General features: G+C 35.0%; 1 protein-coding gene across 1 annotated transcript in view; it reads right to left on the minus strand.

The window, feature by feature from the left end:
- Positions 1-1,247: 1,247 nt before the first annotated feature.
- Positions 1,248-27,107, minus strand: part of TBCD (tubulin folding cofactor D) — a 445,631-nt gene continuing 419,771 nt past the window's right edge. Inside the window, exons 33-37 of the mRNA XM_027840857.1 lie at positions 22,780-22,869; positions 21,441-21,528; positions 9,966-10,075; positions 6,034-6,118; positions 1,248-1,586 (exon numbers count right to left, since the gene is read on the minus strand). Of these exons, the coding sequence (XP_027696658.1) occupies positions 1,572-1,586; positions 6,034-6,118; positions 9,966-10,075; positions 21,441-21,528; positions 22,780-22,869 (388 nt within the window). The 3' untranslated portion in view covers positions 1,248-1,571. The remainder of the gene's footprint in view (positions 1,587-6,033; positions 6,119-9,965; positions 10,076-21,440; positions 21,529-22,779; positions 22,870-27,107) is intronic.

Here is a 27,107-nt window from a genome sequence, read left to right on the forward strand (position 1 = left end):
AGCTCCTGCCCTTCTACTCCTGCTGTTGCTTCATCCTCCAAAATGGAACACCAGGCACATTGCTGGAAAGGAACTAAAGCCATTTGGCTCTGTACTCTTCTGGCTATTTTCCTCTCCTCTAGTCTGTCTCTGCCTGATTCATTGCTTCTAGAAAGGATGCCTGTTGTTCTACCCACCATCTTTATGACCTGCCAGACTTAAACTTAGTCCCTTGGCCACAACTCCCTATATATGTTTATTAGAATGCAATTCTCCATTAGAATGTAATCTTGGGAACAGGGGCCAAATTCATGCTTCCAGCACTTAACACTTGGTAAATGCTTTTCATTCACTGTTTAACCCTAAGATTGGTATGAGCTCATGTGCAAAGTCAGCCACTGGGGCATAATTCAGAATGAGTGACTCCCGTGTTTTAACCTTGCTTTATCTTTTGGGAATAATGCTTAGCCAGCTAGCAGGAAAAAGCAGTCTATTTAGGACTAACCTCATCTCAAGATAATCCCATTTCCCAATGATGTGGTAATAGAGGAGGAGCTGAGGTGACACTAATCCTACCTCCCACCTAATTCCACCTTGAAAAGTCTACCAATCAGGACTGTCTTACCTAAGAGGTAAATTGTTTTGCTTGTGTCTATAAAAGCAACTTCCAGTTTGAATTTAGGTAGCTAGGCAGCACTCCAACTCCAAGTTGCTTTGGTGTGCTAAGTGAATTCCTTTTGTCTTATTTCCTGAGTTTGCCTTTAATTGGGTAAGGCCCAAACCAGGAGTTTCTTTTAACCCTTATTCTCTAGTAAACTGTAGCAAGCCTGGGAAAGAATTCCTCCAACCCTTTCACCTCTCACTCTGGAAATACAATACAATACAATCAATACAACAACCACTGCTTATGGAAGGATCATGAGTTAGTTAATTCATCAATCCCAGTGATTTCACTCTTTAGTGTCTCCCTCTATTTGATGGGAGACTATATTTTGTATTTGTTTCACCTGCACTTGGAATAGAGCCTGGCACTCAGTAAGCACTTAAATGCTGTTTTTTTCCTTCCTTCCTCCCGTCATTCAAGGGAGAATGGTCAAAAATGCACCTCTTCAAAAAAGTCTTCAGTCTTATCTCCTTGGAAAAAATTTCCTTTTCTCTTGTCTTAGCATCCTTTTCCCACATATATCATGAATAATAAACATCAACACAAGCATGATTTTTATAGGAGTCTTGCACAGTTCTCAGTAAAAGGAAAGCATTAGTCAACATTGATAATTAACCTGAACTTTATGAAGTGACCACAGGGATAAACTGCCATCTTGTGGCTACAGACACTGAATTTCGACAATTGAACAATAAACGACAGATACAGTGCCTTCTTTACATTTGTTCTAAATGTACAGAGACATACAACTAGCATATTTCATTTGTTAGGAAATGGGGGGGGCTTGATTTGATAGTTTCATATTAAATTATGTTCTTTTTAGCTTCAGGGAATCAAGAGTCCTTCAGTCTGGAACAATAACATTGCTGTTTCTCCTGTTAGAAAAACAGGGCTGTTCTCAAAGGCTTCAGTCTAAAGGAACGTGGCTTCAGTGAGCAGGTAGCTGCAGAAAGGACAAGACAATAAAGGTCAGAATTGCAGAATCTCAAGGTTGGAAAGTACATGCAAGGCTATCGAATTCAACCAGTATTTGGAACATTCTCTATAACATACCAAAAAAAAGGTCATCTAATTTTTGAAGACCTATGATGAAGGCCCATTATCCATTACTTTAATAGCAAATAAGGCTTCTCTATCAAGTCTAAATCTGCCTTTAGAATGACATTCACTAAAAAAAAAAAATGATGATTTTATTAGAATGCAGGCTCAGTAGGTCAACAATGTGATAATGACAGTCAACAAGCTAACTTTTTAAAGTCAGTATTTAAAGTAATTGCATTAAAGAGCACCAGGATCAGAGATGATAGTCTTGCTGTACCCTACCTTGGTGAGATTATGTCCAGAGTACTGTGTCTAGTATTGTGCAGTAGTGGAAGGGGGAAAGAGGCAAAAGCGTAAGGAGGGAAATATTGGGAATACATGAGGAAGGGTAAAAGAAGAGAAGTCCAATAGAGGAAGGCAGGGAATATGGCCAGCTCCCAAGTAGATAAGCCAATAGAGACCCGTAAAAGTAGCCATATGTGTTAAAAATTCCAAAGGGTCAGAACACAATTACGAAGTTTTATATAATATGACGGAAAATGAAATTCCCAGTGAAAAAGAGAATCCTCAGAGAATTCTACAAAACATGGAAAGAGAAAAGCAAAAGTGGTTCAAGAGAAATACAATGATTAAAAGAAGCTAACAGGAATAAAACTAGGTCACAAATCGGAGTTCTCAATGATTAATCATTAATCAATGGTATGAAAAATTTTTTTAAAAATGGAGAATCTATCCAAAGTACAGAATCTGATAAGAGTTGACAGATTTAGAACTCAAAAATAGGATAAAAAAATTAAGCAAAAGAGAAGCAAAAGGCAAGAACTTTAATAAAAATACATAAATTCCACATAAGCCAATGTGACACACAGGATGGGATAACTTGAGAAGCATAGGTCTCCCTGAATCCTAAATTTCATGATGTATGAAATATTAAAAAAACCTAAAACTGCCCACAAATCTTTCGAATAAATTGAATAAATCTATGGATTGTCACCAGAAAAAATATACAAATACAATATGGAGAAAGGAAATAAATATTTATTAAGCTATATTATGTGCTAGATAATATACTAAGGACTTTCATTTTATCTTCACAACAACCCTGGGAAGTGTTAGCCACATTTTGCGGATGAGAAAACTGAGGCAGACAACAGTTAAGTGACTTGCTCAAGTTCACGCAATTATTTAGTCTCTAAGGCTAGATTTTAACTCAAGCTTTATCCACTGCACCACATAGCTGCCTCTAATAACAAGTAACAAATTTTTATTTTATTTTATTTTTTTTATTTTTAGGCAATTGGGGTTAAGGGACTTGCCCAGGGTCACACAGCTAGTAAGTGTCAAGTGTTTGGTCTGAGGCCAGATTTGAACTCAGATTTGAAGCCAGAACTGACTTCAGGGCCAGTGCTCTATCCACTGCACCACCTAGCTGCCCCCACAAGTAACAAATTTTGTAAGCTGTCAGAAAGACCTTCACCTATGAAGTGAAGCCAATTCAAACAACCTGGGATTTCAATACAGTGATGATAAATAAAAGAATGGAATATGTATATTCCAAAAAGCAAAGAAGTTGAAGTTACAACTCAGAATCATATATCTTGTAAAGCTGGACCTAATCATCAATAATAACAAAATTCAACAACAAAAAAAAAAAAACATCTGAGCCATTGCCACAAAAATACAAACCTAAGAGGGAGAAGAAACACTCCATGTAAGAGAAACACAAGAAAGGTTGATGAATAAAATTACTTTTTAAATAAAAAAAGCTAAATAATGAAATAAATTCTTTCATGGGCAATATATTTAAAGGAGCTAAACTGCAGGGTAAAAGAAAGACTAAAGGGGTAGTCAGGACTTGAGTTCAAATCCGTCCTCGACACTTAGTCTGGGCAGTCACTTAACCGCAACTGCCTAAAAAAAAAAAAAAGACTAAAGGCCAAAAAAAATAGGACCTGGAGCGGCTAAAGATTTAAGGAAAACTTAAGGAGTTCAAGAAGGACTTGAGAAGAAGGAGAAATAAATAAGTCCATGATCTGGGAAAGAGAATTCAGGGAAGTTTAGAATCAGAAAGACATAAAGAGGACAAAATAAAGAAAAAAAGAGTGGCGAAGGATGCTGCAAAAGAATCTTACCTGAAACAAAAAGTTTTAGAGTGAATGAAGGGAATATTTTCATCTGTACAGTTAGCTGGAACAAAAGAGTCAAAGGAGAAGAAGAAACAGAAAAAGCAAAAATGAACAATAAATGGAAATGGGAACATGTGGGAGAAACTATGGGAACAGACTAGTAAGTAAAGCAGTAAGCAAAACTAACTGTAGGGACAAAGAGCTGATTTAAAATAGGAAGTGGATAAAATCAATACAAAATAAGTATATGAAGAAAACAGCTTCAGAATCATAATCATAAAATGTCAAGTTAAAGTCTAAAAGCCAACAAAATGAAAGTGAGTAGCAGAATGGATGAGAAAATCTAACCATTTGCTGCATAAAGGAAGCACATTTAACTAGGGGGAAAATTAGGTCTTTATTGATTGCAGAAAAGTAGGACTTGCAAGTCAAGCAATTTTAGATATAGACAAAGTAAAAATTTACAACATGAGAAGAGAGATAAGCACGGAAACTACATTATACTTCAAGGTATCTTAACCAATAAAACTATATCCATACTAAGTCTGTATGAAAATTAATTGTAACAATATAATTGTTCCTCACTCATAGCTGGACAAATCTAAGAAAGACAAACAAAAAAGAAATACAGAATTGTATGATCTGTTGAAGAAGTTAGATTTGAAAGATTTAAGGCACTTTCTACATGAAAATATTAAAGAATATACATATTTCTTAACAAAGGAACATAGCATCTTCACAAAAAATTGACCAAAGAAATTATAACCAAATGTAAAAAAAAAGCAGAAATACTAAACATATCCTTTACAAGTCATAATTCAATAAAAATAATAATTAACACAGGGAATACAGACAAAATATAGAGAGCCAATAATGACATCTTGAAAAATAAGTCAGAAAAAAATCATAGAAATAAAATTTTAATTCTGAAAACATGACAAAAATAAGGGATTAATGAACCAAATATTCACTTTTTTAAAACTACACAATCAACAAATAAAGATAGACAAAATAGAGAATGTTGAAAATCAGGGTAATAAATAAATAAAACTAAAAACTGTCTTTGAAGAGACCAGTGAAACTGTTAAACTGAGCAAAAACAGCTAGAAACCAAACTGTCAAAATAAAACGGTGACATTACAAAAGAAAAATTAAAAAGAAATTTCAGAATCTACCATGTAAAAATACATGCTATCAAAACAAAAGATTTAAAAGAGATGATTAAATGCAAAAATATAAAATAGTCTAACAGAAAAAAAGAAATCTCAAATTAGAAAAAATTCAATCTCAGAAAATAAAATTGAATAAGCCATAAAAGACCTATCAAAAAGAAAACAAAATTCTGATCCAGATGGATAAATCCATATATGAATTATTCCAAATGTTTAAAGAATTAAAGATAAACATATTCTAAAATGTGAAAAAGAAAATAAACTTTTTATGACATAAATGTGGTCCTAACATCTTAATTAGAGAGAGGTAAATCAAAGAAAGAACTATAGGTTAACATTACTAATAAATACTGATGCAAAAATTTTAAATAAGATTCTGGCAAAAATGAACACAATATAAAAAATTCAATTTAATATAAGTGAATATTTTTCAAAATAATTTTAGAAGAAGAAAAATAGGCATCTACTATCAAGAACAGGTGACATACAAAACAAGGATAATTTGAAAATTATCAGAATACCTGAAAACCATGACCACTCAACCTTCCTCCCAAAAGTCATATAACTTACTCTTTTTCTAGTAAGAACAGACATCATCCTACAGTATTTTATGCTTGTTTTTCTAGCTAAGCTGAGTAGTAAACCTGGAATCTGGAATGTTTTCAGCAACTCTGATGTGACATGAGTCACATTAGAAACTGATTTTTGGCAATATTACATGTATTACTAATAATATGCTTTATATTATCCCTATCCATTATACAGTCATCTCAAGAAACACACTTCAGGGGCAGCTAGGTGGCGCAGTGGATAGAGCACCGTGGATTCAGGAGGACCTGAGTTCAAATCTGGCCTCAGACACGTCTCACTTACTAGCTGTGTGACCCCGGGCAAGTCACTTAACCCCACTGCCTAGCCCCCCACCCCCCCACCCAAAAAAAGGAAACATACTTCGGGCCATGTATAAATTGAACATTTTAAGCAAAATTGTGCATTGTTTTATATTAATTTTTTATGAAGGCAAACATTGTGGCATGAGCCTTGGAGTTACCTTGGAGATTAGCTGTGGTTTGGGTACTTTCAAAAGATCACACAGGTAGTTCCGCTGTGCTCTTACAAAGTGTAATTCAGTGTCCCTGAAAGGAGAAGTGAGAAAGAAACCATCAGACTCTGAAGGGAAACCAAATGAAACATCTGAAACAAGACTACTGACTACTTAATATAAAAAAGTACCTCGGTTTATTATTGTTTCTGATTTACTGGCCACCCCCACCCCCCTTTACTAATAAATATGAAAAGGTATTTTTCTTTTCAAAATTATAGGATATACAGAAGAAAAATATTTAGATTGTATGGTAGTGGAAGGAGACAAGAAAGAAAAAGAAAGTTCAAAAATCCTCTTTTTGTGTTAGAAGAGATGCAAGTTCTTTATAGCCTAATCATTCCTTAGAGTAAATGGCAGTGACTGTCTGCTTGTACAGCCTGGAGTTAGGAAGATCTCAGTTCAAACTCAGCCTCAGGAATTTACTGGTTGTGTGAATTTACTGAGCCTGTGTGAATTTTGTCTGCCATAGCTTCCTCATCTATAAAATGGGGATAATAATAGCACCTACTTCTCAGAGTTGCTGTGGAGATAAAATGAGATGTTTGGAAAAGTGTTTTAGAAACTTTAAAGTGCCATTTAAATTCTAGTTATTATTTTGATTATTACAAGTAGATAAATATCAGAATGTTTGGTTTAAATTATGAGTACCTTGAAAGCAAGGCCTAATCTTGTTTTTTATTTTTTCCCCATAGTGCTAGTTTTTTATTCACTGGGCTAGTGTGTAATTTGGCTAGATGATCACTTAGGTCCCTTTTTCAGCTCAGAAATATCCATATCATGTCAATAGAATCTTTTTGATTTTCCAAATGTTTCCTATATGCAAGTTTTATTTCAATATGAAGTTCTTTATTTGGAATCTATGTGAATTCATTCAGGACTTAATTTCTGAAAGAACTGTTGTTTAAAAGGGCACCAAAGCCAAAGTCTCCACGTTGAATTACATAACATTTATGAAAAAAGAGACCACCTTCAATTTACAGAGCACAAAACTAAGGCCCAGAGAGGAGAAATGTGTTAAGTGAAGTGTTGTATCAGCCACATAAGCTCCTACGAAATCTAGATTTCCCAGCTTTAAAAAGAGGCTAACATTTTGAGAGAGTGTCCTACAAGAGCACTCTATTGAGAGGGGAATAGGGGTACAGGCAGGTACATTAAAGAGAGGCAGCCAATCCTAAGAAAAGGACAATGCTATTCTGAAGTGAATATAATTGTGAGCAGGTAAAGACAGGCACTGTTCACTGATATGCTTACGGAGAGAGCAATCTTCTTCCCCAGAACTTGCCTGACTGGCTATAGATCTTATTCCCTGGGAGCTAATGGGAACTGGTGAATTTATCCATTCTCTCTTTCCTTTCCTTCTCAGGCATTTTCACTGCCTGACCAACTTTTCTGAAGTTTTCTGTTCTTTGAAACTGTGATTGCTTGCTGTCTGTACTCTGATGATGGATTTGAGTTTAATGTATTTCTATACCACATTTGTGTGTCTGTGTGATTGTGTTTAATTTTTCTTTATCTAGTTCAGGTAAAAGTGAGGTTTATGACATACTCATATGTATGCCTTGTTCCAAGATTAGATAATAGTCATCAAATGCAACTCTGTTATGTGATGGTGACCTCCTTTTCATTCCTCTCCTTTTTTTCCCAGTATAGTAACTTATCCCTCACATTTTTATTTTCTGACACAATCAAAACAAAACAAAACCACCTCTAGGCTGTTTGCCATATTTGCCTTTATCTATAGCACCCTTGAAGATATTAGGGTTCTGAGAAAACTGTTTTCTTCCTATTACCAGGTAAAAATTCCTCCCATAGTCCATTTCAACTGATCAAATAGTATGCACCTTTCTATGTTTCTTTTTCTTGTGTTTCTATTTCAAAGTGTCTACTCAGTTCTGGTCTTTTCACCAGGAAAGACTGGAAAACCTACATTTTATTAAAGGTCCATTTTTCCCCATTTTAAATCTCATTTCATTTCTTTTTGTACTACTCTTATAATACTTATAATATTTATAATACTTATGATCAATACAGTATTTTTTCTCTCTCTAAAGTTCTACGTGGACTTCTTGTGGGGTTATTCTCTTCTTTAGCTATGGTCCCAAATTATCATCTGCCCATTGGACATTTCAAACTAGATGTCCCACAGGCATCTCAAACTCACAAGGTCCAAAACAGAATTCATTATTTCTTCTTTAAATGCCGCCCCTCTTCTTAACTTTCCTATTATTGAAAAGGACACCAACATTCTCTCAGTTATACCCACATTCAAAACCTCAATAATTACCTACCTCAAAACTTGAGCTGCTTACTTCACTCACCCATATTGCTAATTATTTACCATATCCTATTTCTACCTTCACAGCATCTCTTGCATTGCTCCCATTCTCACTACACACGCCATACTTGCCTTAGTTCTGGCCCTTATCAGCTTATCTGGACTGCCACAATATCCTTCTTATTGGACTCCCTGCCTCAGAGCTATCCTCAATCCATCACCTGCACAGTTGCAAGTGATTTTCCTGACTATGCCACTCTCCTACTCAACAAATTCTAATGGTTCCCTATTACCTCTGAGATCAAATACAAACTTCTCTGGCATTTAAAACTCTTACAGCTTCATTCCTTACTATCGTCCCAGGCTTCTTACATTTTACTCCCCTCTACACATTCTATGGTTATGCCATATTGACCCATTTGCTGTTCCTTACACACAATTCTCTATGTCCCATCTCTATGTCTTTGTAATGGCTATCCGCCATGCATGAAATGTTCCCCTCAGTTCCAAACATTGTATGGTATTGAAGAGGTAAAAGCCTCACTAAACCCTCTAATTGTTCCTTACCAGCTAATTCAATGTTACTACAATTCTGCTACAGAACTTTCACTTCCCAAAAAGTGAATCACAATGAAAATAGAAGGTAGAGTTCTATCCATTAAAAAACCCAGTAAGATAGGAAATATTCTAGGACAGTGGTGGAGAACTGCAGCCTCAAGGCCAAATGTGGCCTTACAGGTCCTCAAGTGCGGCCCTTTGACTGAATCCAAACTTCACAAAACAAATCCCCTTAATAAAAGGATTTATTCTGTAAAACTTGGACTCAGTCAAAAGGGTGCATGTTCCCTACCCCTCTTCTAGGACATACTATCCATTAGGAATGGGATACAGAATACTAAATCATTTTCTTCTAAATATTAGCTTGGAAAGACAATTTCTACATTTATCAAAAACCAGGGTTGTGGAGGAAAAAATAATTCTAAAGCTCTTCTCTTATGTTTCAACCTTCTAACCTGAATCTTCAGCGTTGTCAAACCCTGAGAGTTCCATTTTGTGTCTCATGGAGATTTCTGAAGAAGCTGTCCCTTTTTTTGGTTTGGTTAGGAAACCCAAGGTACTTCAGAGACATCATGGACAAAAGAGAAAGATTTTATTGGATCTATGTGGCCATTCTACAGTTCATGAGTTTCTATGCAAAGAACTAAGATCCTAACAATATTTTGGCTTGGGACCATAGGAACTCACAGGATGATGAATTAGGCATCTAGGTGGCACTGTGGATAGAGGTCTGGAACTGGAGTCAGAAAGACCTGAATTCCAATTTGGCCTCGGATATTTACTAGTTATCTAATTCTGGGCAAATCACTTAATCTCTGACTGGGGATGATAATATCTACTTCACAGTGTTGTGAGGTTCAAAGGAGAAAATATCTGTAAAGTGCACGACACATTATAATGTGCACTTAATGTTTGTTCCCTTTCTTTTTTCCTATGTGCCATTTCTCCACCTTTTATAACAAAGAATAAGAAGCAGTTCCCCAGCTTGTTTGGAAACTATAAGTGGTTTCCCAGTAGCCTTATTTCTGATAATGAATTAACTTACCACGCAGTGTCACTGAGTATAGTCATAACTTCATCAAAGATATCTGGATCAACAATGTCACTATAGGTTAACACCATTTCATAAATTTGACTGGCAGTTGTCTTCCTTATCTAGGGAAGAAAGTTGAGTGTATTAGTTGTAGACAAATGTACTAAACTACCTCACCACTATAGATACTTGATGAGATCTATTTCTATTTCTGTGTTCATAAACATAGCTAGTTATAAACAATGTGCACAAAATCTACCACTGACAGTGGTCAGGTTCCTACCTCACTTAGGATAGCCATGTATACAATTACATATGAGCATTTGTACTTACAGATAATCTGATGGTAGTCCTTTCTCCTTCCAACTTGTCCCCAACATGGGACAGCTAACAAGCCCAAAGAGGCATTCAGAACTGAGCTAATAGCAGTCTCTCACAACTACCACCAACACTTGGTCATGCAGAATCCAGCTAGTAGTATACCTACCTACCTCCATGGGCATAGAGACAGATCAGTGTAATAATTAGCTAGGGGATGATTGGGGGTGGAAGGGATGGTGTCTTCTCATTAACTTCTCACAAGTCTCAATCCCCTGATTACCATTAGCCAGTATCTCAGACTGGGTGTTGGTGGAAAGGCTGAGAATATCCAATTTAGCCTGAGAAGCTGATGCTTCTAAGTGGGAAATCCAGAATACTGCCAAGTTGAAAGGCATCACTATATAAACTGAGCATATCTGTCTTCTCCCAACAATCCTTATGAGCAAGGAAAGAGTTGTCGTGTTGTTGTTTGTAATCATAGCAAAAACCGGAGAATAATCAAGTATGTATGGACTGATCTCATAGTGTGAGCAAATGATAGCTGGATCTTATGCTGTGAAAAGTTCACACTTACCATAGAGCAGATCTAGTGGAAAGAAAGGAACTTAAGGAGCCCAATTTATCAAATGAACATTATTCCTTTCCATCTACAGTTTAGTCATACCACCCTACTTGCTTTTACTCACATAAGATGTTCCATAACCTGTTTCTGTGCCTTTACACTGGCTGGAATGCTCTCCCTACCAATATCAACCTTGTAGAGTTCCTAGCTTTTTAAAAAAATTTAGTTCACACACATGTTCTAAATGTTTTATGGTCTACACATCTGCTAATGCCTTCCCCTCTAAAGCTACCCTCTATCTACTCTATATTTATGCTGAAGGTATAGATTTATATACAAGTAGTAGGAGGCCTGGTGCAGGAGTAGCGTGCCTGGCATTGCATGGCTCCTCTCCATGTGCACATGAACTGAAGTGAAGTGAACCAGGATAACATTGTACACAGTAACTGCAAAACTGAACAACAATATTGTGAATGACTTGGCTGGTCTTAGCAATATAATGACCTAAGACAATTTGACAGGACTCATGACGAAACATGCAATATGCCTCCAGAGATCCAGACAAATGATGTTGTCTGAATACAGATTGAAGCATATTATTTTTCACTTTTTTCTTTTCTTTTTTTTCTGAGTCTTCTTGCACAAAATGACTAATATGGAAATGTTTTACATGATTGCACACGTATAACCTATATCAGATTGCTTAATGTCTCAAAGAAAAGGAAGGGGAGGGAAGGAGGAATAAAGTTTGGAACTCAAAACTTTTTTTTTTTTTTTGGTTAGGCAATGAGGTTAAGTGACTTGCCCAGGGTCACACAGCTAGTATGTGTTATGTGTCTGAGGCTGGATTTGAACTCAGGTCTTCCTGAATCCAGGGCCAGTGCTCTATCCACTGCGCCACCTAGCTGCCCCCTCAAAACTTTTTAAAAAATGTTAAAAATTGTTGTTACGTGTAATTGTGGGGAAAATAAAATATTATTTAAAAATTTTTAAAAAGTCAACAGCTGGATAAAGAAGGCACACACACACACACACACACACAAACCCTGAAGAGGATAACACCTTAAAAAAAGAATAGGCCAAATAAAAAGGCACAAAAATACAACGAAGAGAATTCCTTAAAATGTAGAATTGGCCAAATGGGAAAAGAGGTACAAAATTTTGCTGAAGAACTCCTTAAGTAGAATTGGCCAAATGGGAAAGAAGGTACGAAAGCTCACTGAAGAAAATCATTCGTTAAAGAGTGGAATTAGGCAAGTGGAAGCTAATAGCTCCACGAGACATCAAAAAACTAAAACCAAATCAAAAGAATGAAAAAAATTGAATAAAATGTGAAAACTCTCATTGGAAAAAAAACTGACCTGAAAAACAGATCAAGGAGAGATAACTGTAGAATTAGACTACCTGAAAGCCATTATTTAAAAAAAAAATAAAGCCTGGACATCATATTTAAATAAATCATCAAGAAAATTACCCTGATATCCTAAAACCTGAGAGTAAAATAGAAATTGAAAGAGTCCACCCACCACCTCCTGAAAAAGATCCCAAAATGAAACTCACCAGAATATTATAGCCAAATTCCAGAACTCCTAGCAAAAGGAGAAAATACTTCAAGCAACTAAAAAAACAATTAAAAAATAATGGAGCCACAGACACGAAACACAAGATTTAGCAGCTTCTATATTAAAAGATCAGAGGTCTTGGAATATGATATTCCAGAAGGCAAAGAAGCTAAGGTTACAACCACAAATCATTTACCCATCAAGACTGAGTATAATCCTTCAGGTGAAAAAAATAGACATTTAATTAAATAGAAGAATTTCAAGCTTCCTGATGAAAAGGCCAGGGCTGAACAGAAAATAATGACTTTCAAATACAAGACTTGAGAGAAGCATAAAAAGGCAAACAGCAAAGAGAAATCATAAGGGATTCAATAAAGTTAAACTGTTTACATTCCAACATGGGAAGATGATGCTTGTAACTCTTAAAAATGTTATCATTAGGGCAGTTAAAAGGAGTATACATAGACAGAAGGCATGGGTATAAGTTGACTATGATGGGATGATATCCAAAAAAAATAAAATTAAGAGATGCACTCAGAAAAGGGGAGAGGGAGAGGTTGGAGAGTCAAATTCTCACATAAAAGAAGCATGAGAAAGCTTTTAATTTGGAGGAGAAAATGGGAGTGGGGTGGCAGGTAATATTTGAAGCTTACTCTCACTGAAATTGGCTCGAAGAGGAAATAATATACACGCTCAGTTGGGTTTAGAAATCTATCTTACCCTATAGGAAAAGGAAGGAAGAAATAAGAGAAGGAAAGAAGGCTGACAGAAGGGAGGGCAGATTAGGGGAGATGGTGGTCAGAAGCAAAACACTTTTGAAAAGGGAAAGGGCGAAAGGAAAGAGAGAAGGATAAAGGAAAAAAGCAAGATGGAGGGAAATACAAAGTTAGTAATCAAGAAAGAAAATGTAAATAAGATGAATTCACCCATAAATTGGAAGCAAATAGCAGAATGAATTAAAAATTAGAATCCTACAATATATTGTTCACAAGAAAGACACTTGAAGTAGAGAAACAAACACAGAGTAAAGTAAGGGTCTGGAGCAGAATCTATTATGCTTCATCTAAAAATCAGAAGTAGTAATCATGATCTCAGACAAAAAAAAAAGCAAAAATAAATTTAATTAAAAGAGATAAAGTAGGGAAATGACATTTTGCTAATATGTACCACAGAAAATAAAATAATATCGATGTTAAACATATAGGCACAAAACAGTATAGCATCCAAATTCCGAATGTAAAGTTAAATAAGTTACAGGAGGAAATAGACAGTAACTCACAGAACTAGATAAATCTAACCCTTCTCACCCCCCCCCCAAAAATAAAAGAAAGGTAAAAGAGGCTGGGTATTGGGAAGCATGGGGAAAGTTTATACAAAGCTGAGAATTGTCACCACATGTTTTTAAAAAGTTGACTGCTCTGTAAGGGGATAATAATAGAATCCATCTCCTAGGGTTGTTGTGAGGATCACACAATTGTAAAGTGCTTGGCATAAGGCAAACACTATATGAATGTTAATTTTTTTATTATCTCTTTTAATTAGATGTAATTGTTTCATACTTGATAACTTTATATGGGTTTTCAGATGTTTGGGTTTTCAGATGTTATTGGTATACAATAGCAATGTTGAGATGAATGATTTCCTGTATAAGATAATTTGGAAGCACATTCACCTGGACTGGTAATGGGTTTGTTTCAAACTTTAAATATATAAATACATAATATTGTTTATGGTATTGTTATGCTTCTAAATTTTCCTATATTGTGTAATTTGGTAAACAGTTGTATCAGTGATGTTGTTAGAAAAGAAATATTCTTATAATCTAGATGTTGTTAAAATAATTGTACTGTTTAAAAAAAAAGAATGAATGGATTAGGAAGCTCTTAGGTCATTCTATCAGCCCTGCTGACTATGTGTTGTGATGTTCTGAAGTACTGTAATTTAAGAAATTATAAACTTTCAAATTTTGTCTATATTTAAAAGGAAGTTTCACCTAAAATTATTTGGCCATCACTTATGAAAATTATGAGATTGTTAGCTAAGTTATTTGGAGTTATTGTCTTAATCAAGTATTTACACAGGTATCTTAAAAAGGAAAACTGGAAATCATACAAAGAAAAGACCTTGTAAAATCTCTTTTGTAAATCTAGAAGGATTCTTAGAATCATCTAGCCATAAATTCTTAACAACTCTGTGCAAGAGTTTTCTGTGTTGTGGAATTCCTACTGAGTAAATGGGAATTCTTGCACAAAATGGAGGTGTCATTTTCAATCCTGCTTATAATATAGAGTGAGTTTCATGTAGTAATATATGTGTTAATTTGGATAGCAATTGGCCAGTGCTGTTTTTCTAGGGGTTTAAGTGAACTATCACATATTCACTATCTATGTGGGATTCCAGAATGCAAATATTTTCTTGATTTCTAGTCATATATTTAAAACCAAAGGGAAGAAAAAGATATTGAGTAAATTTTTAAAGGCCTGATAAACTTTGTTATTGTGATAAGGCTAATTTAATTAGGTATATTGGGGGTTTTTTCTGGCTTAGAAAATTGGAAATTGAGGGGATGCCCATCAAGTGGGGAATGGCTAAACAAGTTGGAGTATGTGAGTGTTATGGAATACTAAAGTGTTATAAGAAATGATGAGTAGAATGCTTTCAGAAAAACCTAGAAAGACTTACATGAACAAAGTGAAGTTAGCAAAACTGTACACAGTAACAGCAATATTGTACGATAATCAACTCTGAATGACTTAATTATTCTCAGAACTGGTGGAGTCTGAATGCAAATCAAAGCATACTTTTTTTAAACTCCATTTTTCTTGTTTTTTTTTTTGTTTTGTTTTGTGTTTTCTTTCACAACATGACTAATATGGAAATGTTTTGCATGACTGCACATGTATAATTTGATATAGGTAAAGGACAGGGAAAAAGAGTGAATTTGGAACTCAAAATTTAAAAAATTTTTTACTTGTAATTGGAAAAAAACTAAATATTTTTTAAAATGAAAAATAAGAAAATTGACCTTTATTAGAAAAATAATCCCATTGATTTTCTCAAAGAATTAAGTTTTGCAGATAAAATAAATTTAATTAAGGAATTTTTTTGAAGAAAATTTCCTTTTTAATGCTTACATGAGTAAGATAAGATAAGAAGGAATTAGAGTTTCAAAAGATCCAGGCAACCTTTCTATGTGAAGTTTACAATAACAAGGACTACTTTGTACTGTGAGAAAGGTAGGGTTTCAAGATAATAGCTTATAAAAAGAGGCCTTGGTCCAGAGCACGACCTATAGCCTAGAGTGATCACTACGGTTAGCTCCTTACAGAAAAGCTGGAGGAAATCCAACACTGAACCAACAAACTTAACATGTTCACTGTCTAAAGATGATAGCTTGGTCTGTAGGTACTGTGTAGGGCTTGATTTGGGTAAATAGGAGCCTCCGAAAGAACTAGCAACAAATGTATATGGCACTTTCCTCCTACAGTGGCTGTCTATTCAGACAAAATATATTGGAACTTGGCATCACATTCAACAACCATACTTAATCTTTCTTAGAAGGCTTTATGTTATTAATGTTAGAGAAGCCAGCCAATTTAAAAATAGCCAAGCACTATAAAGGTTGCACTTCATTTCTGAGCTTCACGTAGAATCATGTTATAAGGAATGTGACATTCTGGGTGACTATGTCAGAACTAATTACCGTTCCTCTAATGACAATAGACTAAGTCAGGACACCTGAATTGTATAATTATCTTCATCACTACTTGCTATGGCACCGTGGATGAGTTATTAAATATCACTTGAGCAGGCTTCCTGTTCTGGGAAGAAGGGCTGGACTACATAACTCCCAAGATTCCTTTTGGATCTAATATTATTCCAACATTCTTATTTTAGACCTAAGGTCTTCAGCTCTGGTTTTTAGTCTTCTTATCTGTAAAATGAAGAGATAAGACTTTATAATCTCTAAAGCTCCTTGGAGCTGACAGTCTGTGGTTCTAAAATACTACCATGAGTTGGAGATGTAATTTTGGTCAGCTAATCCTAGAAAGCATTCCTTATTATGTGGCAGCAAAGATCTCAAATGGAAAAAAAAATCTCCTTACACATTCTTTGCTTTAATATTAGATGTTCTCAACTCAACAATGCTACTTTAAAAAAAAGCTGTAGCTTGTTATTTTATCATTGCCATAAAAATTGGCAATTTGAAAGCTAAAGAAATAACAAAGAAGCTGGTTTCATAGCAAGAACATAAAGAAAAAACTGTCATCATTTATCGTTCTTAGGGTTTATTTTTCTTGGCTTTATAATCTGTTTTCACTTCTCTTATTTTCACCACTTAATAGTATTTTATCATTTCTAATTACATGTAAAGATAGTTTACAACATTCATTTTTATAAGATTTTTAATTTTAAATCGTTTTCTCCCTCCCTCTCTCCCTCCTTCCCCAAGATGCATGCAATCTGATATAGGCTATACATGTACAATCATATTAAATATATTTCCACATTAATCATGTTGTGAAAGAAGAATCAGAACAAAACAAAAAAAAAAACCACTGGAAAGAAAAAAGAAAACAAAAAAAAAAGAAAATAGTATGCTTCCATGTGTATTCAGACTCCACAGTTCTTTCTCTGGATGTGGATAGCATTTTCCATCATGAGTCTTCTGGAAATGTCTTAGATCATTGCATTGCTGAGAAGAGCTAATTCTATCAACACTGGTCATTGAACAATGTTGCTGTTATTGTGTTACAATGTTTTCCTGGTTCTGCTCACTTCACTCAACATCAGTTCATGGAAGTCTTTCCAGCTGAAATCTGCTTGCTTATCATTTCTTATAGAAAATTCCATTACATCCGCATACCACAACTTGTTCAGCCATTCCCCAACTGATGGGCATCCCCTCAATTTCCAATTCTTTGCCACCACAAAAAGAGCTGCTATAAATATTTTTGTACATGTGCTTTCACTTCTCTTGTCAATTTCAAATCCACCATGTTCTGCTATGGCCCTAGCCGGTTTTACATGTACTCTCTTGGTGGCTCTAACTTTATCAGCTGACCAAGATTTTAACTAACATGCCATAAATCAGCATCTACCAGAGTAAGAACATGGGATTTAGAATTGAAAATGACCATAGAGATAATCTAATCCAAATCCTCCCTTCCCTCATTTTACAGAAAAGGAAATTAAGAACTGGAAAGGCCGAGTGATTTGTTCATTATTACATATTAAGTACATAGCAAAAACAAGATTCTAATTCAGGTCTTTAAAAACAGAGGTAATGGACATAAGAATTATGTTTAATGTTGCTCTGTTATGAATTCTGATTGTAAGTCATATTCAAAAGCTGATCCTGATTATGCTGATCACATTAAATGCCAGAACACTATAGAGCTTCCTAGAAGACATCTGTAATCACTCAAAGGAGTTTGGCCTGATCCAGAAGAACCAAGGAGGTGAAAATATCTATTACCTAGATTAAAATATGCATTTGTATGGACAATGTAGTAATCAATCAAGCAGTAAGGATTAATGTGCCAGGCACTGTGCTAAGTGCTGGGTATACAAAAAGAGGCAAAAGACAGTCCCTGCCCTCAAGGAACTCACAATATAATGAAAGAGACAACAAGCAAGTAAATATATACAAACAAGTTATATACAGGATAAACAGGACACAATTAACAAAGGGAAAGCATTAGAATTAAGATGGCCTGAGAAAGGCTTCCTGTAGAAGATAGATTTTTAGTTGCGGTTTAAAGGAAACAAAAGAAATCAGTAGATGGCAATGAAAAGGGACAGCACTGCACACAAAGGGGACAACCACAGAAAATGCCTAGAGCCAAGAGAGGGAGCCAGAGCCAGGAGGCCAGTGTCACTGGACTGAAGAGTACATATCAGGTAAGAAAGTGCAAAAAGACCTGGAAAGGTAGGAAGGAAGAAGCGAGGTTATGAAGGACTTTGAATGCCAGAGTTTTGTATTTAATCTTGGGGGCAAGAAGGAGCCACTAGAGTTTGAGTGGCAGGATGACATGGTTGGACTTGTGTTTTAGGAAAATCACTTCAGTAGCTGAACTGAGGATGGACTGGAGTGGGGAGAGACTTGAGGAAGGCGGACCCATTAAGCAGGCTATTGTAATAGTCCAGGTGTGAGGAAGAGGGCCTGTAGGAGAGGGGTCACAGTGTCAGAGAAAAGAATGGGACATATGTGAGAGATGTTGCAAAGATGAAACTGACAGGCCTTAGCAACAGATTGGATAAGAGGAGTGAGAGTGAGTGGGGATTTGAGGATGACTCAAGCTGTGAACCTGAGGGACTGGGAGGATGGTGTTACCCTCTACAATAAAAGGAAAGGTAGAAGTGGGGGAGGGTTTAGGGGAAAAGATAAGGAGTTCTGTTTTGAACATGTTTTGTTTAAAATGATTATTGGACATCCAGTTCAAGATGTCTTTGGAAATGCACGACTAGAGGTCAGCAGAGAGTTTGGGGCAAGAAAGGCAGATATGATAATCATCAGTATAGAGAAGGTAATTAAATCCTCTCTCCACAGGGGGTCTTCTAAACCTTTTCATCCTTCCTCAAACCTCCCATGGCTGAGGTCTCTGCCTAATATTTTACAGAAAAAATTGAGGCCATTTGATGCATATGATTGTGATGGAATACTACTAGAAATGATGAACAGGATGGTTTCAGAAAAACCTGGGAAGACCTATATGAACTGATGCAAAGGGAAGTGAGTAGAATGAGAGATTATTGTACAAAGTAATATCAATACTGTAATGAAGATTAGCTGTGCAAAATTTAGCTACTCTGTTAAATATGATGATCCAAGACAATTCTGAAGGACTCATGATAAAAAATGCTATCCATACCTCCAGAGACCTGATGAATTCTGAGGACAAAATTAAGTGTAATTTTTTTTAACATGGCTAATATGTAAATATGTATTGAATAATATCACATGTATAACTGATATTGTATTGCTTGCCTTCCTAATAAGTTGGGCAGGGCCTGGAAGGAGGGTAAAAATTTGAAACTCAAAATTTAAAAATAACGAATGTCAAAAATAAATAATAAATTTGGGGGAAAAAAAGAATCAATGGACTACCTGAAAGCCTCAAAAAAAAAAAATGACATTATATTTCAAGAGATCTTAAAAGAAAACTACCCAAATCTCTTAGAATCAGAGGACAAAGTAGAACTATAAAGAATCCACTGTTATCTCTGAAAGAAACCTCAAAATGAAAACTCCAAGGAACATTAAGACCACAATCTAGAGCTTCTAGGCCAAAGGTAAAAAATACTGCAAGTAGTTAGATGGAAAAGGTTTAAATACTATGGAACTAAAGTCAAGATTATACAAAACCTGGCAGGTAACACTATACTGGAATGGAGAACATGGAATGTGATATTCCATTAGGTGAAAGGCATAGGCCTGTAAATAAGAATACTATTTAGAGGAAAACTGAGTCTAATGTTATATGAGAAAAAAGTTAATTTTAATGAAATAAAAGGAAGTCTAAACATTCTTGATGTAAAGACTAGAGCTAGAGAGGATCTTTGAAGTTCAAATACAAGAGTTAGGAGAAACATGAATCAATCAAAAGGGACTAAACTATCAAATGGGACATTCTAACATTAGAAGATGATACATGTGTCCCCTCTGAACCCTGTCATAATGGGCAATAGAAGAAGTCTAAGTTGACAGCAGACCTGGAAGTGGTTCTGCTATCTTAATGATCTTAAAAGAAAAATGGAAAGGGAAGAAAACTACAGGGGGAAGAGAAAGGAAGGTTAGGGAAAACTATGTCTATATGGCATTTATAAAAATGGATATATAATATATAATTAGATATGTATATATAATATAGGCATATATTGATTTTATATATTTATATATAATTATGCGAAACATTATACATAATATAAATATCTAATATAAATAGATGTATTATATAATATAAAATAGATATATAATATATAAAAGAAATCTATAAAATTAATGAGGAACAGAGGAAGTGGTTGATACTTGAATATCACTCTCATCTGAATTGGTAAAAGAAGGGAAGAATACACACACACACACACACACACACACACACTCTCTCTCTCTCTCTCTCTCTCTCTCTCTCTCTCTCTCTCACAGCTGGGTAAAGAAATGCATTCCAATCACAATCAACAAGGACACAGGAGGAAAAGAGGAGAAAGAAAAAGGGGGAATTAAAATGAGGGCATATTAAAGAAGAGAATAGTTCTAAGCAAAGCAAATTCTAACTGAAATACAAAAATATTTCATAGTTATTTTTGAGATGCCAAAGAACAGGAATCTGAAGGGGTATCTGTCAATTGTGGAATGGCTGTGTAAATGTGATAGAGTATTATTGTGTCAAAAGAAATGATGAAGGAGATGGTTTCAGAGAAACCTGAGAAGATCACCTGATGCAGAGTGAACAGAACTAGAAAAATAATTTCTATAATGAAAGACTGAGAACTCTGACCAGTATAATGACCATCTAAAATTCCAGAGGACTAATGATGAAACATACTATTTACCTCCTGATAGAGATGTGAAGAATGAGACATGTTATGTGTATTTGTATGTAAATATACATGCATGTAAGTCAGTGTTCATACATGAATATTTTCTTCTGCATATGGCCAATGTGGATATATATTTTGCCTGACTATAAATATCTGTAATGAGTTGTTTCTCTTTCATTTTCTTTCTTTTTTTTTCTTTTTTGCAAGGCAACTGGAGTTAAGTGACTTGCCCAGGGTCACACAACTAGTAAGTGTCAAATGTCTGAGGCCAGATTTGAACTCAGGTCCTCCTGACTCCAGGGCCAGTGCTTTATCCACTGTGCCACCCAGCTGCTCCTCTCTTTCGTTTTCAACCGGCAGTCTGGGTGGATGAAAGAGAGACAAGGTAGAGTTTTGCTGATTGAAAAAAAGTTTAATTTTTTAAAAAGCAGTTAAAACAAAACAAATGGTTTATCTCCGTATTAATAAATTTCACTGGAAAATACGCATGATACTCACTACAGGAAAAGGGTGGCAAAGAAGAAGAAACAGCTGAAACAGGACTTTCTTCCTTACATCTCCAGGAAACTGAATCATTCCACAAAACCTAGAAACACAAGATTAGGTTATTAGTATTCTAATCTTGTGCCTTACCAAAGATCTGTTACCTAAAAATTTCAAAACAGTCTGTCAAAGGCCTTCACATGGGAGATGCTGAATGCTGAAAAATATAATTTATTGTGGAGGGTAATTCACAAAAATGCTACATGATACTAAAGCCCTTCACATAGCCTTGTATTATTTTTTTCCTAAACTAAATGCTATGGGAAACAGAATAAAAGGAAAATAGAAAATCTCAATAAGTAATAACAGTGCATTCAATATCATCAGATTATATTCACTAAGCAAAGAGGTTTCAAAAACTATTTGAAAGAAAGAACAAATATTTTGACAAGTGTTTTTTTGTCAATTAAATTCTCAGTTTTACAATACCGAGCTGACAAATCATTTCTGATAGCTAAATTTACATTTATCTAGCAGAGAAGCTTGGTCAAATAAAAAACAAAAACAAACAAAACTGAAACAAAATAATAAATCCTTTTATTTATTTTATTTGCTACCAAGATCCAATTGGGCAGCCTGAAGACAAAGGTGGCTGGCTCGTAAAAAAGCAAAAACAAAAACACAGGCTATCACTGTTTTGTATTTAGCAATAAGGTCAGTCATAACCATTTTAACTTTACTTTTACTGTACCATATCAAAGATTTATAACATCACATAATATATCTGGATTCTCTGAATGGGACTAAAATATATTTGATAACAATTTTTGCAATATCAAAACAAAAGAAGAAAGTGTGGACCCTTTCTATTTGTCAAGATGAAAGCAAAGCATTTGCTGAAACAACTCCTGTGGAGCTTATAAAATCCTTGTCAGATCTAAACTGCCCTATGCCCCAACTTTCCTCCCCTTCCAACTCTCCATTTCAACCATCTGAAAAGGCCTTATTATACTCCTGGGAAACTCTGATTCTCTCTTAAGTAGAATTGATATTCTTAAATTGTGAACCAAATTCACTTAAAAGTGTTGAGTATAAGAGCAGTTTTATGAATTCTAGTGGGTATAAAAAATTAACATTATTTTGACGAAGGAATTTCTATTGATTCCTTATTTTTGTTTATGAAAATGAAAGTTTTTCAACTGTTTACAGAATAAGATAAGGACTTAAAAATAATTCAAACAAGATGCCTAACCAAACAATACCTCCCAGACTTTTCTTCAAAGTCCTTGAACTATGTTTTAAGTACTATTGTTTTTTCTCTGCTCTCCTAGGCAGGAGACACCTTAAAACTTACACAGCAATGCTTGAGCGAAGCTTCTGTATGTCTTTGGATTTTTTGATCTCTTCTTTACAAAGGGAAAGCAGCTTCAGGGAAAAGGGATGACTAAAGGGATAGAAAAACAAAGTTATTTTAGAGACAGAATTTCGATATCAAAGGTATAAATGTAATAAATAGGTAAGCCAAAAGTTCTTACAGAGTTTCTACTGAAAAATGACAAGTGAATTGGAAAGGCTTCTAGTTTATTCCCATTACAAATAATATTTATTCTTGGTTTATCTACTTATAGACTACTTATCATTTTAAGGAAAACTACATTTATTCCTGTGCTTTCTAGTCTTTTTAACAGAAAGGGGTTTTGTATTTTGTCAAAAGATTTATATATATATATATATATATAATGTATATATATATGTATACTGTTCATAATTATCAGTAACTAAGTAATCGTTTATATATTGTTTCCAGCATTGAACTATAAGCTTTTTTAAAACACGAACTGTTTTCTCATTTCTTTTTATTTCCAGTGCTTGCCACAGTCTCCTAAAAACAGCAGGTCCTTAATAAATCCTTGTTTACTTGATTTTCCTAACACGAAGTCCAGCATAATGTCTGCTATGTCATGCTGTCTCTTAATCATACCTAAAATTACATCTACTGCTCAGAAGAATTTTCAAAACATTAATTTCTTTCTTGTTAGCATTAAAGTGATAACTAAATACTGAATTAATTTAAACAGACCAACTCTTCTTTTTGTTTTCTGCCAACTTCATATTAGTAATAACAGATTCCAGTCATAACTAGCCCTCTCCTACCTTTCTAGTCTATCTTCCACTCAGTTGTCAAACTAATCTTCTTAATATGTAGGTCTGACCATTTTATACTCCTAGTTAGTAAAATCCATTGGCTCTCTATGATGTATCAAATATCAAATTAATATCAAATATTAAACTCTTGTTTGGCATTCAAAGCTCTTCATATTCTGACACCTTCCTGCCTTTCCAGGCATATCCTTGATTACAATGACAGTGACCTGTTTGCTGTTCCTCTCAAAAGACACCCCTTCTCCTAACATTGCATTTTTACCAGCTGTCTCCCATGCCTTTCTCCCCCTTTCACCCCTGCCCCCTGGCTTCCCTGGCTTTCTTTAAGTTTCAGCTAATATCCTACCTGCTAATAGAAACCTTTTCCTATCTATACTATACTAGTGCAGTCTTTCTCTGTTGATTGTCTCCTGTGTATACTGTACATTTATCTTGTATTACATACAGTTGTTTTCATTTTGTCTTCCCCTTTAGACTTGAGCAGGTATTTTTTTTAAACTTTTTTTTTATCTCCACTGATTAGCACAATGCCTGATTCAAAATAGACACTTAATAAATGCTTCTTGACTTGGTTTATAGCACATCAGTTTTATATTTCATTTGAATACCAGAATTTGTTTAGTCATCCCCTCACTGATGAGCATCCCCTCAGTTGCCATTTCTTTGCCACAATAAAAAGAGCTGCTATAGTTTTGTTTATATGGGCCCTTTTCTTCTTTCTTTGATCTCTCTGGTGTACAGGCTTAGTAGTAGTATTCTAGGTTGCCCTTATTATACTTCTTTTATGTCTACAGTAACAAAGGTTTATAGCTCCATATTATGGAGCTTTATGTCAAGTTAGCTGCCTGAAGAATGTATTAGCTTGTATTTGCTTTTTGTCTTGTGTTTTGGTATCTTAGTTGTTGTTAAAAATGATTGTATACACTATATGCTATACCAATACCTGAAGAGAACTAATTCTGTAATTACATGACAGTTCTACAGTGACAGACATGGATTCAGAGATTTTAATGGATTTCATTTTGGTCTATAAAGGGATAGTTTTCTTCCTTATCTTCCATTTAAATTTGTTGAAGTATGACATAGTGTCAAATATTGATGATAATGTTAATAGCTAACATTTACATAGTGCCTAATATGTGCCAAGCTCTTTACAGATATCTCATTTGATCATCACAACAACCCAGGGAGACAAGGAAGCTGAGGTAAATAGAGGCCAAGTGACTTGCCCAAGGTCACACAGCTACTACATTTCTAAGGACAGATTTCCATAAGGATGGTTATCTTTTAGCCACTGAGAAAAACATGTCCTGAGATAAAGCAAAAGCAAAAACAGCCCTAATAAAGAGAGATAAACAGGGAAACGTTATTTTGTTAAAAGGTACCATACACAACCAACTAATATAAACACTAAACATTACACACACGCACACACACACAGAACAGAATCTAAATTCTTAAAGGAAAAATTAAATGAGTTACAAGAAGAAATAGTCCTGGGGCAGCTAGGTGGCACAGTGGATAAAGCTCCAGCCTTGGAGTCAGGAAGACCTGAGTTCAAATCCGACCTCAGACACTTAACACTTACTAGCTGTGTGACCGTGGGCAAGTCACTTAACCCCAGACGCCTTACCAAAAAGGCAAAAAATAAAATAAAATAAAATAAAATGAAAGAACAGGAAATAGTCCTCTTGTAAATACACACACACACACACACACACACACACACACACACACACAAAAGAGGAAGACATCAATTTATTACTCTCAGATCTAGATAAATCTAACCAAAGAAGAAATGAAGGACCTGAATAGAATTTTAGAAATTATATAACATAGATATCTAGAGAATACTGAATGGGAATAGAAAGGCATATACCTTTTTTGCAGTTGTACATTCAGTAAAACTATCATGTATTAGAGCAGTGGTATCAAACCCAAACAGACACAGGGGCCAATAAGCCATACATAAAGATTCCTAAGAGCCACATATTGACTTTTTTAAAAAATTATTTTCAGTTACAAGATTTTAAGCAAAGACTAAAAATTAATTAGAAATTAGATACCTTAATTGTAAAGAATGAGTGGGGTTAAAGAATAAATCACACAAAAAAACCCCAATAATCCCATTAAAGATAATGACAACAATGAGACAATATACTGAAATTGACTGGCTAAACTGACCCTCCCCCCAATAAAAAATGAAAATGACAAATGCTAGAGGGGCTGTGAAGAAATAGGTACATGCACTCTGAACTGGTCTAGACATTCTAGGAGGCAATTTGTAATTATGCCCCAAAAGCTATTAAAATATACATACAAATTGTGACCTCACAATAACTACTACACAGTATCTCCAAAGAGATCAATGAAAGAGGAAAAGCGCTCACACGTAAAAAAAATAAACACAACTAAAAGAAGTAAACAGAAAAACTGTATGATGTTGAAAGGCAACAATATTAGCAGTTACTATCAACAATGGATATGTATGCACCAAATGGCATAGCATCTAAATATTTTTAAAAGAGGTGAACTGAATTACATGGAGAAACATATAAAAACTATAATACTGTGGGATTCAATGTCTCCCATTCAAACCTACGCATCTCACAAAAAAGAAACAAAATTATTTTTTTACAAGGTTAGAGTCAACTAAAACTAATTGAAAAAGTTATTTTAGCAAAGTAGGAAGACATAAAATAAAAACCATAAAACACCGGCACTTTTCAACCATTCAGAAACATCATGCTGTGATTTCGTGTTTGTTGGGAATCTGCTACTCCCCATCAGGTGGTGATTGTCATTCAATACTTTTTGAGATGTTTATACCCCTTTAGAAGTACTGCAGGCCATCTTCCCTTTTGTTATTAGTATCTTCAATGTTGTTTTATATGCTTGGTACAAGATTTTTAACTGAATTTTCTTCAGATATTTTAGGTAATTTTTTTTTTTGGTGAAGCAATTGGGGTTAAGTGACTTGCCCAGAGTCACACAGCTAGCGAATGTTATGTGTCTGAGACTGGGTTTGAATTCAGTTCCTTCTGACTAACCCCCCCCCCCACCAAAAAAAGAAAAATAAAATGAAAATATAGGTCCTTTCCCTTTTTCTTGGATCTCTTTGGGATACAGATCTAGTAGTGGTTTTGCTGTGTCAAAAGGTATTCACAGTTTTAGCCCTTTGGGTGAAGTTCCAAATTGTTCTCCAGAATGGTTGCATCAGTTCAAAATTCCACCAACAGTGGATTAGTGTACCTTATTTTTTTACATCTCTTCCAGCATTTATAGTGTTTTCCTTTTCTGTAATGTTAGTCAATCTTGTTGTTGTTGGTCCTTCATTTTCAAAGAGGACCAATGACATCACAAGGGTGATGTCTTGACTTGCACTGAACCGGATCTAAGTAAGGAGGAGCTGTGCAAAGTCCTCAGCCTCACTCTCTTCTTCAGAATCATCAGAGACCACTGGCAAGAAAAAGTCAAGATGACTGATGATGACAGAGGATGCAGTGCATGACTCTGGCT

Source organism: Vombatus ursinus, unplaced genomic scaffold (assembly GCF_900497805.2).
Source record: "Vombatus ursinus unplaced genomic scaffold, bare-nosed wombat genome assembly UNPS02004704.1, whole genome shotgun sequence".
Lineage (NCBI taxonomy): Eukaryota > Metazoa > Chordata > Mammalia > Diprotodontia > Vombatidae > Vombatus > Vombatus ursinus.